This window comes from Salmo salar, chromosome ssa25, assembly GCF_905237065.1.
Source record: "Salmo salar chromosome ssa25, Ssal_v3.1, whole genome shotgun sequence".
NCBI lineage: Eukaryota > Metazoa > Chordata > Actinopteri > Salmoniformes > Salmonidae > Salmo > Salmo salar.
In genome coordinates this window covers 29,651,079-29,663,132 of record NC_059466.1, presented here as the reverse complement: position 1 = coordinate 29,663,132, position 12,054 = coordinate 29,651,079, and the positions used below count along the sequence as shown (strand labels likewise).

Below are 12,054 nucleotides of genomic sequence, written 5' to 3'. Positions count from 1 at the left end.
AGTCCACAAGGATCCTCATAAACCTCCTGGAAGGCCCATCAGCAACAATGAAACTACATCAGAGCCTGCCTCCAAGTACATTGATTTCTACATTAAGCCTTTTGTGCCAAACTTCCCTCTTTCCTTCAAGATACCACTCATACTCTTAACAAGCTATCTGAGCTCAAAGATGTTGGATCTTCCTACTTGGTAACGATGGATGTTGAATCCCTTTACACCAATATTGTACACAATGAAGGTCTGGAGGCTTCAAAGCATTATCTCAAACATAGGCCAGAGGAAAATACGCTCCCTGCTGACTTTCTTCAATTAACAGAGTGGAACTAAACAAGAGAAGGAGACTGCTATGAGGGCTTGCTTTGAACTACCCAAACTTATTATGGGGACTTTGGGAAGAGAAGTTTATTCTCTGTTCTGCTAAGAGAGTGAACATTATTTATAATACAAGGGTTACATGGAGAAAATCGGACTTCTCTGAAATGAAAAAGTACATTTTACCTAAACCCTCCCTGAACGTTTAAAAAAAACAAGTGAACCTCCCATGTACCTAAAATAATAATTAAAACAAAGTAGATAGCAGAGAACATGTCTACCGTTTAAGCTCACTTCTTGCACAGACCTGAGCCTTAGGTATGCAGTTTCAGAAACTGTTCTTCGTCCTGTAAGCATTACATGGCAACACAGGAATTTTGATAGCACACAGGGCTGCGGGTCAGAAGGTTGTGGAATTGCAGACCACTGTGGACAAGAGTAGGGTTGGAGAGATCTCCTTTATAGTAAAAGCATTGCATGAATCTATCATCCTATTTGCAGGTCTGAGGAAAAATATTGCCTTCTATAAAAATGTCAAGCAATTCTACGTCATTTTATGTAGATTTAGCAGAATATTTTTTAGTATCTCACAAATTACTGAAATTACAGGCCAAGAATTTGATCATATTTCTCCAATGCCAAATCAATTTGTCTTGTTTGCTCACGAAACTGTCCCTGTTTGCAAATAATTTAAATCGGAGATGTCATTAGGAATCTGAACATGGCACTTTCAAAAGTTAGGCCTACCTTTCCACCCCAGACAGAGTAGGTCTACCTTTCCACCCCAGACAGAGTAGGCCTACCTTTCCACCCCAGACAGAGTAGGCCTACCTTTCCACCCCAGACAGAGTAGGCCTACCTTTCCACCCCAGACAGAGTAGGTCTACCTTTCCACCCCAGACAGAGTAGGTCTACCTTTCCACCCCAGACAGAGTAGGTCTACCTTTCCACCCCAGACAGAGTAGGCCTACCTTTCCACCCCAGACAGAGTAGGTCTACCTTTCCACCCCAGACAGAGTAGGCCTACCTTTCCACCCCAGACAGAGTAGGCCTACCTTTCCACCCCAGACAGAGTAGGTCTACCTTTCCACCCCAGACAGAGTAGGCCTACCTTTCCACCCCAGACAGAGTAGGTCTACCTTTCCACCCCAGACAGAGTAGGCCTACCTTTCCACCCCAGACAGAGTAGGCCTACCTTTCCACCCCAGACAGAGTAGGCCTACCTTTCCACCCCAGACAGAGTAGGCCTACCTTTCCACCCCAGACAGAGTAGGCCTACCTTTCCACCCCAGACAGAGTAGGCCTACCTTTCCACCCCAGACAGAGTAGGTCTACCTTTCCACCCCAGACAGAGTAGGTCTACCTTTCCACCCCAGACAGAGTAGGTCTACCTTTCCACCCCAGACAGAGTAGGCCTACCTTTCCACCCCAGACAGAGTAGGCCTACCTTTCCACCCCAGACAGAGTAGGCCTACCTTTCCACCCCAGACAGAGTAGGCCTACCTTTCCACCCCAGACAGAGTAGGCCTACCTTTCCACCCCAGACAGAGTAGGCCTACCTTTCCACCCCAGACAGAGTAGGCCTACAGACAGAGTAGGCCTACCAACGCAGAACACTGTAAACTTTAACTGCTGGCTACTCTTCTTCCGTGGCTTAACCCAACGAGAGAAGGTCACAAGTAATCCCCGTAAAGCTGTCTGGGTTTAAACATCCACTGTACAAAAAGTGAATAGTTTAATCAATTGATAGTGACAGATTTCGTCAAAATCTTAAGCTAACAAGTGGTAGGCCTGTGCTTTTTGCCATTTTCTTTCAGAAAAGGCAGGCCTATGGCATACCCTTGCATACCCCCTCAGTTTGAGTCTTGGTTTTAACTTAACAGCCCTTCACTGACATGGAGGTAGGCTATTTAAAAAGTGCATGGTGGGTGGAGGAGTTGACCAACAGACCTATGGATATAGTAGCCTATAGCCTAATTTAGTCTGTAAAACAGGTAGGCCTATCTCATTTCTTAAATAGGAAGAAACAGGCTCTAACACAAAGCCCTCTTGTTGTTAGTAAAGTCTAATTAAAATAAAGACTGTTGAAATTAATTATGCCTACTCGAATTTGCCTACTTTCAGCACCATGAGCACAGCCATTGATTAGGCAGCACATACAAAAGTTTGATCAACAAGAGCAAAGCAAGACGGGGCTCAGGTTTGGAATATCCATTGCAGTGTGTAATGCAGCCTAGTTTTATTGACACCATTCCAGCAGCTCTCTTAGAAATATAACTTTGATCTATGCTTCTCTGAGCATGCACTTCGTAGGCTATTGCCTATGGATCATTTGATTGAGACCACACTAAATAGCCAATAGGCGCACTTGATATTGCGCGCCCAGCAGAGAATCACAGATGAGGTGCGGCATCGGGCACACATCGATAAAAAGCCAAATAAGCAACTATTTCTAAAACACTGACAAATATTAAACATTTCAATTACATGACCCTCCGCTGGACTAGATAAAAAAATAAACCCTCCCTTGACTGAAATTGAAAAAGCATGACCCTCCCCCATTTCCTACAGGTAACCATTCCGTAAATATTGATCCATCCCTAACCCTTTTTTTAATTGTATGGTATGGTATGGCAGATACATTGATGACATCCTTTTAGCGCTCTCTAGATTAGAAAATGAATTGTTAGAATTCAAATCTGTCAATTCCCTCAATGAGAATTTGAAGGTGAGTTTAGAATACAGTCAAACGCAAATTAACTTTCTGGATTTGAAAATCTTAACTCAGAATGGCTCACTCCACATCACCATTTACAGGAAACGTACGGGCCGCAATATCCTCAGTGTGGACAGTTTTCACCCCGCCACGCCGTATTTGTGACAGGAAGGAGGATTTTGAGGAAAAAGCTGTGAAAATGTATTCCAGGTCTCAGCAACGGGGATACAACCAAGAATGCTAAACCAGTCTCTCACCAAAGCAAAATCTCTGGAAAGAGAAAGTCTTCTCAAAACACACCCACAGGCCTAAAAAACCCAAGCAAATCTACTTTGTGACCCAACACAGCCAGGAGGTGGCCAGGGTTAAAGGGCAATTCCTCCACTTTCCAACCTCATATTCATTGTCTCTAGAATCATACCAGTGTCTACATACAGTGCCTTTGGAAAGTATTCAGATCAATTGATTTACTCCACATTTTGTTACGTTACAGCCTTATTCTAAAGTTGATTAAATAGTTTTTTTTTTTCTTTATCAATCTACACACAATACCCCATAATGACAAGCAAAAACTGGTTATACATTTATGTATTTTTTTTATTTATTTTTAAGTATCACATTTACATAAGTATTCAGACCCGTTACTCAGTACTTTGTTGAAGCACCTTTGGCAGCGATTACAGCAGAATCTTCTTGGGTATGACACTACAAGCTTGGCACATCTGTACTTGGGTGTTTCTCCCATTCTTCTCTGCAGATCCTCTCAAGCTCTGTCAGGTTGGATGGGAGCATCGCTGCACAGCTATTTTCAGGTCTCTACAGAGATGTTTGATCGGGTTCAGGTCCGGTCTCTGGCTGGGCCACTCAAGGACATTCAGAGACTTGTCCCGAAGCTACTCCTGCATTGTCTTGGCTGTGTGCTTAGGGTCGTTGTCCTGTTGGAAGTTGAACCTTCGTCCCAGTCTGAGGTCCTGAGCACTCTGGAGCAGGTTTTCATCATGGATCTCTCTGTACTTTGCTCCGTTCATCTTTGCCTCGATCCTGACTAATCTCCCAGTCCCTGACGCTGAAAAACACCCCCGCAGCATGATGCTTCCACCACCATACTTTACAGTAGGGATGGTGGCAGGTTTCCTCCAGACATGACGCTTGGCATTCAGACAAAAGAGTTCAATCTTGGTTTCATCAGACCAGAGAATACTGTTTCGTATGGTCTGGAGAGTCTTTAGGTGCCTTTTGGCAAAATGAAAGTGGGCTGTCATCTTCCTTTTATTGAGGAGTGGCTTGTGTCTGGCCACTCTACCATAAAGACATGATAGATGGAGCGCTGCAGAGATGGTTGTCCTTCTGGAAGGTTCTCCCATCTCCACAGAGGAAATCTAGAGCTCTGCCAGAGGGACCATCGGGTTCTTGGTCACCTCCCTGACCAAGGCCCTTCTCCCCTGAAGGCTCAGTTTGGCCAGCTCTAGGAAGAGTCTTGGTGGTTCCAAACTTCTTCCATTTAGAATGATGGAGGCCTCTGTGTTCTTGGGGACCTTCAATGATGCAGAAATGTTTTGGTACTCTTCCCCAGATCTGTGCCTTGACACAATTCTGTCTCAGAGCTCTACGGACAATTCCTTTGACCTCCTGGCTTGGTTTTGCTCAGACATGCACAGTCAACTGTGGGACCTTATATAGGCAGGTGGGTGCCTTTCCAAATCATGTCCAATCAATTGAATTTACCACAGGTGGATGCCAATCAAGTTGTAGAAACATCTCAAGGATGATCAATGGAAACAGGATGCACTTGAGCTCAATTTATAATCTCATAGCAAAGGGTCTGAATACTTATGTAAATAAGGTATCTGTTTAATATATTTGCAAAAAAATTCTAAAAACCCATTTTCGTTTTGTCATTATGGGGTATTCTGTGTAGATTGCTGAGGATTTAAAAAAAATGTAATACATTTTAGAAGGGTGTAATGTAAGGGGTCTGAATACTTTCTGAAGGCACTATGTGAAAACGATGTGTTTCTATGATCGGTGGTTAAAAAGATAAGAAAAGTCCTAAAAAAATGCTTCTCTGTGACATCACAGGGTAGGATTAAGAAGGGGAAAAAAAGTAAATAAAAAAAGTTTTAACTTTTGACGATGTCATTGGGTAGAACCTTTTAATGTTATTTTTTTCTTCTACAAAACGTAGCAATGCGCCTTTTTACATACAGTACCAGTCAAAAGTTTGGTGTGAGTTGGTATATATACACACCTGTTTTTCCACCACTATTCTTTGTCACCCTGATGAAGGCCGTTGTAGCCGCGACACATTGGTGCGTTTTTTTTATTCTTGCATAAGCGGAAAACAATAAAGGCTTTCAAATTTTTTCACTACATTGTTTACTATCCAGCTGATAAAGGCCGTTGTAGTCGCAACGCATCGGTGCACAACAAGCATATGGCTCATGAGGGCAGTGGGTGGCCTAGCAATTAGAGAGGCGAGCCAGCAACCGAAGGGTTGCCAGTTCCAATCCCGGGTCTGACGGGAAGTGAGTTGGCAGGCGGAAGGGTTGCTGATATCAAATCCTATATACCACTACCTGTTGTTGTGTCCTTGAGCAAACCCCACACAACAACAGCCCACTGGGAGCCCAGTGTGGCAGCCCCCTGCACCTTTACAAAAACCTGGATCTGTGTCTTTGAGGGGTTAAAAGTGGAAGTCAAATTTCGGTTTGACCAACAAAGTGATCTTAATCAATTTATTTTTGTTCTATATTATTTCATCCAATGATCAAAGAGAACCTCATGGATTAACTATAAACCAAAGAAGCACTCCTCTCCTGTGTCTCTATAGTAGGCTGTTTAAAATAAAGTTGGGTATATCTATTTGATGGCAATAGTTTTATATAACATTTTAAAGGGTTAAAAAAAAATCTGTGCATTAGAGTAATCGTAATAACTCTGTCTACAATAGAGCAAGGCAAAATCAGGAGAGTATAAAATAGTTTGTCGACATTTCAGCTATATCTTTTAAGACAAGTCAAATGAGAAGTCTTGATGATGAATCTCTCCATTGCTTGAGCATGACGACCCAAATCTAATCTGATTAATCTCAAAGAGTCTCATCTCTTGAATATTTATGATTCACCAACTCAAAAGGCACCATATACCGTCAACTGAAAATGAAACATATCTCCATGGTGTTTTACCAGTACTAGAGCAGGGCAGTACAGTAGACTGTTACCTGCAGAGGTCTCAGTGAACACAGCCAGGGTCTGCCCCCCCACACTATGCATGGAGAATGGGTGGTCCCGGGGAGCTCGTACAGACGCTGCCTTCTCCCCCAGGGCAGACAGGCTGGTTAGGTCCTCATTCAGGGTGAACGACACCTAAAGGAAACACCACAGACCTTTGGATCCGCTAACATACCAGCATGGATGCAGGCTTTTGTTCAAACCAAGCAGTAAAACCTCTGATTCAACTAATCATAGTTTATGAATCTATAAACATGACTTCCAATAATGAAAATTATGTTCTAATAATACAGCTACTGTTTTCTAGAACGCTTCCAGAAGTTTGAGGTATTACTGAGGACAAGGAACAGTGTATGGGTTTACAGTGACACCTTGTGGCAACAAGTAACATACTTACATCTGTTTTTCCTTGTTTCCTATGGGGGGGAGGGGAAATGCATTTACTTTCAGGAAACTACAATATAGGCTACACTAATTCTCATTAGACAGCTGATTCCTGAAGAACCATGTTACTGAATTTCGGACCATTTATAACTAGCATCACCAACTACAAAATTGAGCATGATGTCCACTGCAAAAGTCAACATTTCTATGTCTGGTAGTGTTGAACCCCTCTGAAAAGCAGAAATATGTTTTCAGTAATGAACAATGTGGAGTTATAGCTAATGGTCAGTGTTTACTTTACAATCTTGAGCTTTCCAATTTCTCCTTTTCCGGATGCTTTGGCCCACTGCTGGGCCAAGTACTTGGGAACCTGATCAGGTCAAACAAAAGTTAAAAAGAGACCGGAGGTGGTAATTTAGCTAGCTAAATGCTAGGCTATTCCTTAACAAACCCGTCAGTGTGACCAATATGTGTATGGATATGACTTACCGTTTAATTAGATTTTAGGCAACATACCTTTACTAGCCATACACCGGTGTTTTGCTTAGTTCCGGTTAAATCAACCTCCGTTTTTTCAGACATAGCGGCAGATCCTTTGATGAGGTTCTTCACTACACGTGAAGTTGCTAACAGTGGAGTCACAGACAGGTTACAGGAAATACAACGCATGAGAAACCTCACTTCGATCAATGAAGAGCACACTACACAGCGTGATGGATAATACAATTTGAATAACATTGTGCAAGTGTGAAATGATTTTATGGTGAATTTGGTCAATTTTATTTATTAGCCTATTGATAAGGTTGTTACTATACGTGGACCATAATATTTGATCCCACTGGAATTCACAAATGTTTTATAAAAATACAGTATAAATCAGAGGTGGCACCAAGTCACTATTATTCGAGTCACACGCAAATCTCAAGTGACAAGATCCAAGTCTCAATTCGAGTCCCAAGTAGAACGGGTCAAAACTCAAGTCAAGTCCAAGTCGTGCATTCTAAGAGTCCAGTCACAAGTTTTCAAGTCGGGTCTCAAGTCAAGTAAAAAAATACATATACATGCAACAACTTGTTCAACTACAAATCATTGTCGTCTATTTATTGAGGCTACCAGACAGCCCTTTTCATTATTTTGTCTACAACACATTTTGATTTGCCTATGTAATTGTAAAATAGGGACCTTGTGGCAATTGTAAGGGCATGAAATCAGCAGAAGGCAAGGCAGGTTGACATGCTCAGTGTAGATTTATTTACAGGTCTTGCTGATCCAATGCTGAAAGCGGGTTATATTTAATTAAGCAATAAGGCCTGAGGGGGTGTGCTATATGCCCAAAATACAATGTCTAAGGGCTGTTCTTAGCCACGACGCAACGTGGAGTGCCTGGACACAGCCCTTAGCAATGGCCTTGTACCACAACCCCCCGAGGTGCCTTACTGCTATTGCAAACTGGTTACCAATGTAATTAGAGCAGTAAAAATGGTCATACCCGTGGTATACGGTCTGATATACCACAGCTGTCAGCCAATCAACATTCATGTCTCGAACAACCCACTTTATAGTACAGAATATACACGTAGATTTACCAAATATACAGAGCCAATAGACCGAAAGAAATAGCCTCTGTATCAGGCTTAACCTGTTCTATCTGAGCAGACAAGTAGAGGGCAAGACTTTAACCTCCTCTTGAAAAACCAAATCGAAGCCGGCAAACAGGTAGGCCTAAATAATATAAGCTCGTGGCCCCCAGGACCATACAATTACCCAATTGGCAATTACAACCAATAACCTGGTACTACAATGTAAAAGGCCATTTCCACATCCATTGTTACATTCGTCATATTCAGACTTAATCATTATTAATGATATTTCAACACCATGGAACAATCATTTTCTCTTATTCAACGTTCTGACTCCAAAGCGTGGAGCGCAGGCCACGTAGCCCATTTCTCTGCGCCCTAAGGCGCGCGCGCTCCTTTATTACGCACAACCAGAATGACAGAGACATATGCCACGTTCAAAACAACTGGAAACTCGGAACTGGGAATTCGGACATTTTCGACTTCTGACTTCAGTGCGCTCAAAACAACTGGAAACTGAAAAAACATGCTCCGACTGGGAAAAACCATTTGGAACGGTCATCCAACTCGGGATTCCAACTCGGGAACTCGGGCCTCTTTCTAGAGCTCCGACTTTCCGACCTGAAGATCACTGACGTCATGATTTGATTTCGTAATTTTCCGAGTTCCCATTTGTTTTGAACGTGGCAAAAGACACACGGAACTCCGACATAACCTGTGAAATATGAACAAAGCAGTGGCGGTGTTTGGCATTTAAGATGTGGGAGGATGATCATGAGCATGGCCTTATTTCAATTACAGCATACTGGATGACTGTCATTCATATTCCATTCACCCAGGTTAACATAACATCGATAGGTTTAAGGTACTACATGATACTAAAATGTTCCCTATGCCCATCATGAGGTTGCTAGCTACAACTTAGCCTATGAATGGAAGTTTACAACATAGGTTGATAGAAATTTGAGTAATCAAGATGACAGACATTGACACATTCAATACTGCCTTGCACACTCTTGCCTGCATATAGCTGATCTGGGTGTAATCAGTAGTCCAACAGTTGGAAACAAGAGTTTCTACTGGACAAATTCAGGTAAGTTTATCCCCGTTTCGTTATGTTTGCTTGTATTTCAAAAACTTTAGCAGAATCGGCGGAATGAATACACCCCTGTTCACACGCAAACACAGTTCACTTTCATAGCAGCCACATACAAACAGTTTGAATGATCCCTTTGATCGTTATATTCCTTCTCGCAGCTATGCGCTCTCCTCTCATCAGATCAAATCAAACTTTATTTGTCACATCCGCCGAATACAACAACTGTAGACCTTACCGTGAAATGCTTACTTACAAGCCCTTAGCCAACAGTGCAATTCAAGAAAGAGTTAAGAAAATATTTACCAAATAAACTAAAGTAAAAAATAATAAAAAGTAACACAATAAAATAACAATAACGAGGCTATATACAGGGGGTACTGGTACCGAGTCAATGTGAGGGGGTGCAGATTAGTCGAGGTTAGTTAGGGGTGAAGTGATAATAAACAGCGAGTAGCAGCACTGTACTTAACAAATGGGGGGGATATAAATAGTCTGGTGGCCATTTGAACAATTGTTCAGCAGTGTTATGGCTTGGGGGTAGAAGCTATTAAGGAGCCTTTTGGTCCTAGAGTTGGCGCTCCGGTACCACTTGCCATGCAGTAGGAAAGAAAACAGTCTATGACTTTGGTGAATGGAGTCTCTGACAATTTTTGGGGATTTCCTCTGACACCGCCTAGTATCTAGGTCCTGGATGGCAGGAAGCTCGGCCCCAGTGATGTACTGGGCCGTACGCACTACCCTCTGTAGCTCCTTATGGTCAGATGCCGAGCAGTTGCCATACCAGGTGGTGATTCAACCGGTCAGCATACTCTCGATGGTGCAGCTTTAGAACTTTTTGAGGATCTAGTGACCCCTGCCAAATCTTTTCAGTCTCCTGAGGGGGAAAAGGTGTTGCAGTGCCCTCTTCATGACTGTCTTGGTGTGTTTGGACCATGATAGTTTGTTGGTGATGTAGACACTCTCGACCCGCTCCACTGCAGCCCCGTCGATGTTAATGGGGGCCTGTTCAGCCTGCCTTTTTCTGTAATACACGATCAGCTTCTTTGTCTTGCTCACATTGAGGGAGAGGTTGTTGTCCTGGCACCACACTGCCAGGTCTCTGACCTCCTCCCTATAGGCTGTCTCATCGTTGTCGGTGATAAGTCCTACCACTGTTGTGTCGTCAGCAAACTTAATGATGGTGTTGCAGTCATGTTTGGCCATGCAGTCGTGGGTGAACAGGGAGTACAGGAGGGGACTAAGTACACACCCCTGAGGGGCCCCAGTATTGAGGATCAGCGTGGCAGACGTGTTGTTGCCTACCCTTACCATCTGGGGGCAGCACATCAGGAAGTCCAGGATCCAGTTGCAGAGAGAGGTGTTTAGTCCCAGGGTCCTTAGCTTAGTGATGAGCTTCATGGGCACCATGGTGTTGAACGCTGAGCTGTAGTCAATGAATAGCATTCTCTCATAGGTCTTCCTTTTGTCCAGGTGGGAAAGGGCAGTGTGGAGTGCAATTGAGATTGTGTCATCTGTGGATCTGTTGGAGCGGTATGCGAATTGGAGTGGTCTAGGGTATCCGGGAGGATGCTGTTGGTGTGAGCCATGACCAGCCTTTCAAAGCACTTCATGGCTACCGACGTGAGTGCCACAGGGCGGTAATAATTTAGGCAGGTTACCTTTGCTTCCTTGGGCACAAGAACTATGGTGGTCTGCTTGAAACTGTAGGTATTACAGACTCGGTCATTGAAGACACTTGCCAGTTGGTCCGCGCATGCTTTGAGTACACGTGCTGGTAATTCGTCTGGCCCCGCGGCTTTGTGAACATTGACCTGTTTAAAGTTCTTGCTCAAAGAGAGCGTTGTCACACAGTCTTCCAGAACAGCTGGTGCTCTCGTGCATGCTTCAGTGTTGCTTGCCTCGAAGCGAGCATAAAAAGTATTTAGCTCGTCTGGTAGGCTCGCGTCACTGGGTTTCCCTTTGTAGTCCGTAATCGTTTTCAAGCCCTGCCACATCCGATGAGCTTCAGAGCCGGTGCAGTAGGATTCAATCGTAATCCTTTATTGACGCTTTGCTCGTTTGATGGTTCGTCTGAGGGCATAGCGGGATTTCCTATAAGCGTCCCGCTCCTTGAAAGCGGCAGGTCTAGCCTTTAGCTCGATGCAGATGTTGCCTGTAATCCATGGCTTCTTGTTCGGGATATGTATGTACGGTCACTGTGTGGACTATGTCGTCGATGCACTTATTGATGAAGCCGATGACCGAGGTGATATACTCCTCAGTGCCATTGGATGAATCCCGGAACATATTCCAGTCTGTGCTAGCAAAACTGTCCTGTAGCGTAGCATCCGCATCATCTGACCACTTCCGTATTGAGCGAGTCACTGGTAATAAATTATTCACAGAGGAGGATGGTCCTCCCCTTCCTCCTCTGAGGAACCTCCAATGGAACAAAGGAAACCATACATTGAATTAAATAAACAGAACTTCTACCTCATGAGTCTGGTGAATATTCATGAGCACAATAAAAAAAAGCACTCTCCACTGGCGGGAGTTTGTAGAGCGCAGGTGAAAAGCCGCGCCTGTGGTGCATCTTTGGCACAGTAATAATTCATTTTAAACAAATTCCAAATGCATTAAATTATACATTTCAAGCAGTTGTTACGTACCAAAATACCAGTAGACCTATGCTAGTAATTGTTGCCCTATTGCTGATGAGCTTGCAAAGTATTCTTGATCACCAAACAGTTTTTT

At 43.5% G+C, this 12,054-nt stretch overlaps 1 protein-coding gene across 1 annotated transcript in view; it reads right to left on the bottom strand.

The window, feature by feature from the left end:
- The window catches only part of gtf2f2b (general transcription factor IIF, polypeptide 2b), a 43,618-nt gene extending 36,317 nt beyond the window's left edge, over positions 1 to 7,301 (bottom strand). Inside the window, exons 1-4 of the mRNA XM_045707702.1 lie at positions 7,159 to 7,301; positions 6,939 to 7,012; positions 6,656 to 6,674; positions 6,249 to 6,393 (exon numbers count right to left, since the gene is read on the bottom strand). Coding sequence (XP_045563658.1) covers positions 6,249 to 6,393; positions 6,656 to 6,674; positions 6,939 to 7,012; positions 7,159 to 7,224 — 304 coding nt within the window. The 5' untranslated portion in view covers positions 7,225 to 7,301. The remainder of the gene's footprint in view (positions 1 to 6,248; positions 6,394 to 6,655; positions 6,675 to 6,938; positions 7,013 to 7,158) is intronic.
- Positions 7,302 to 12,054: the final 4,753 nt, after the last annotated feature.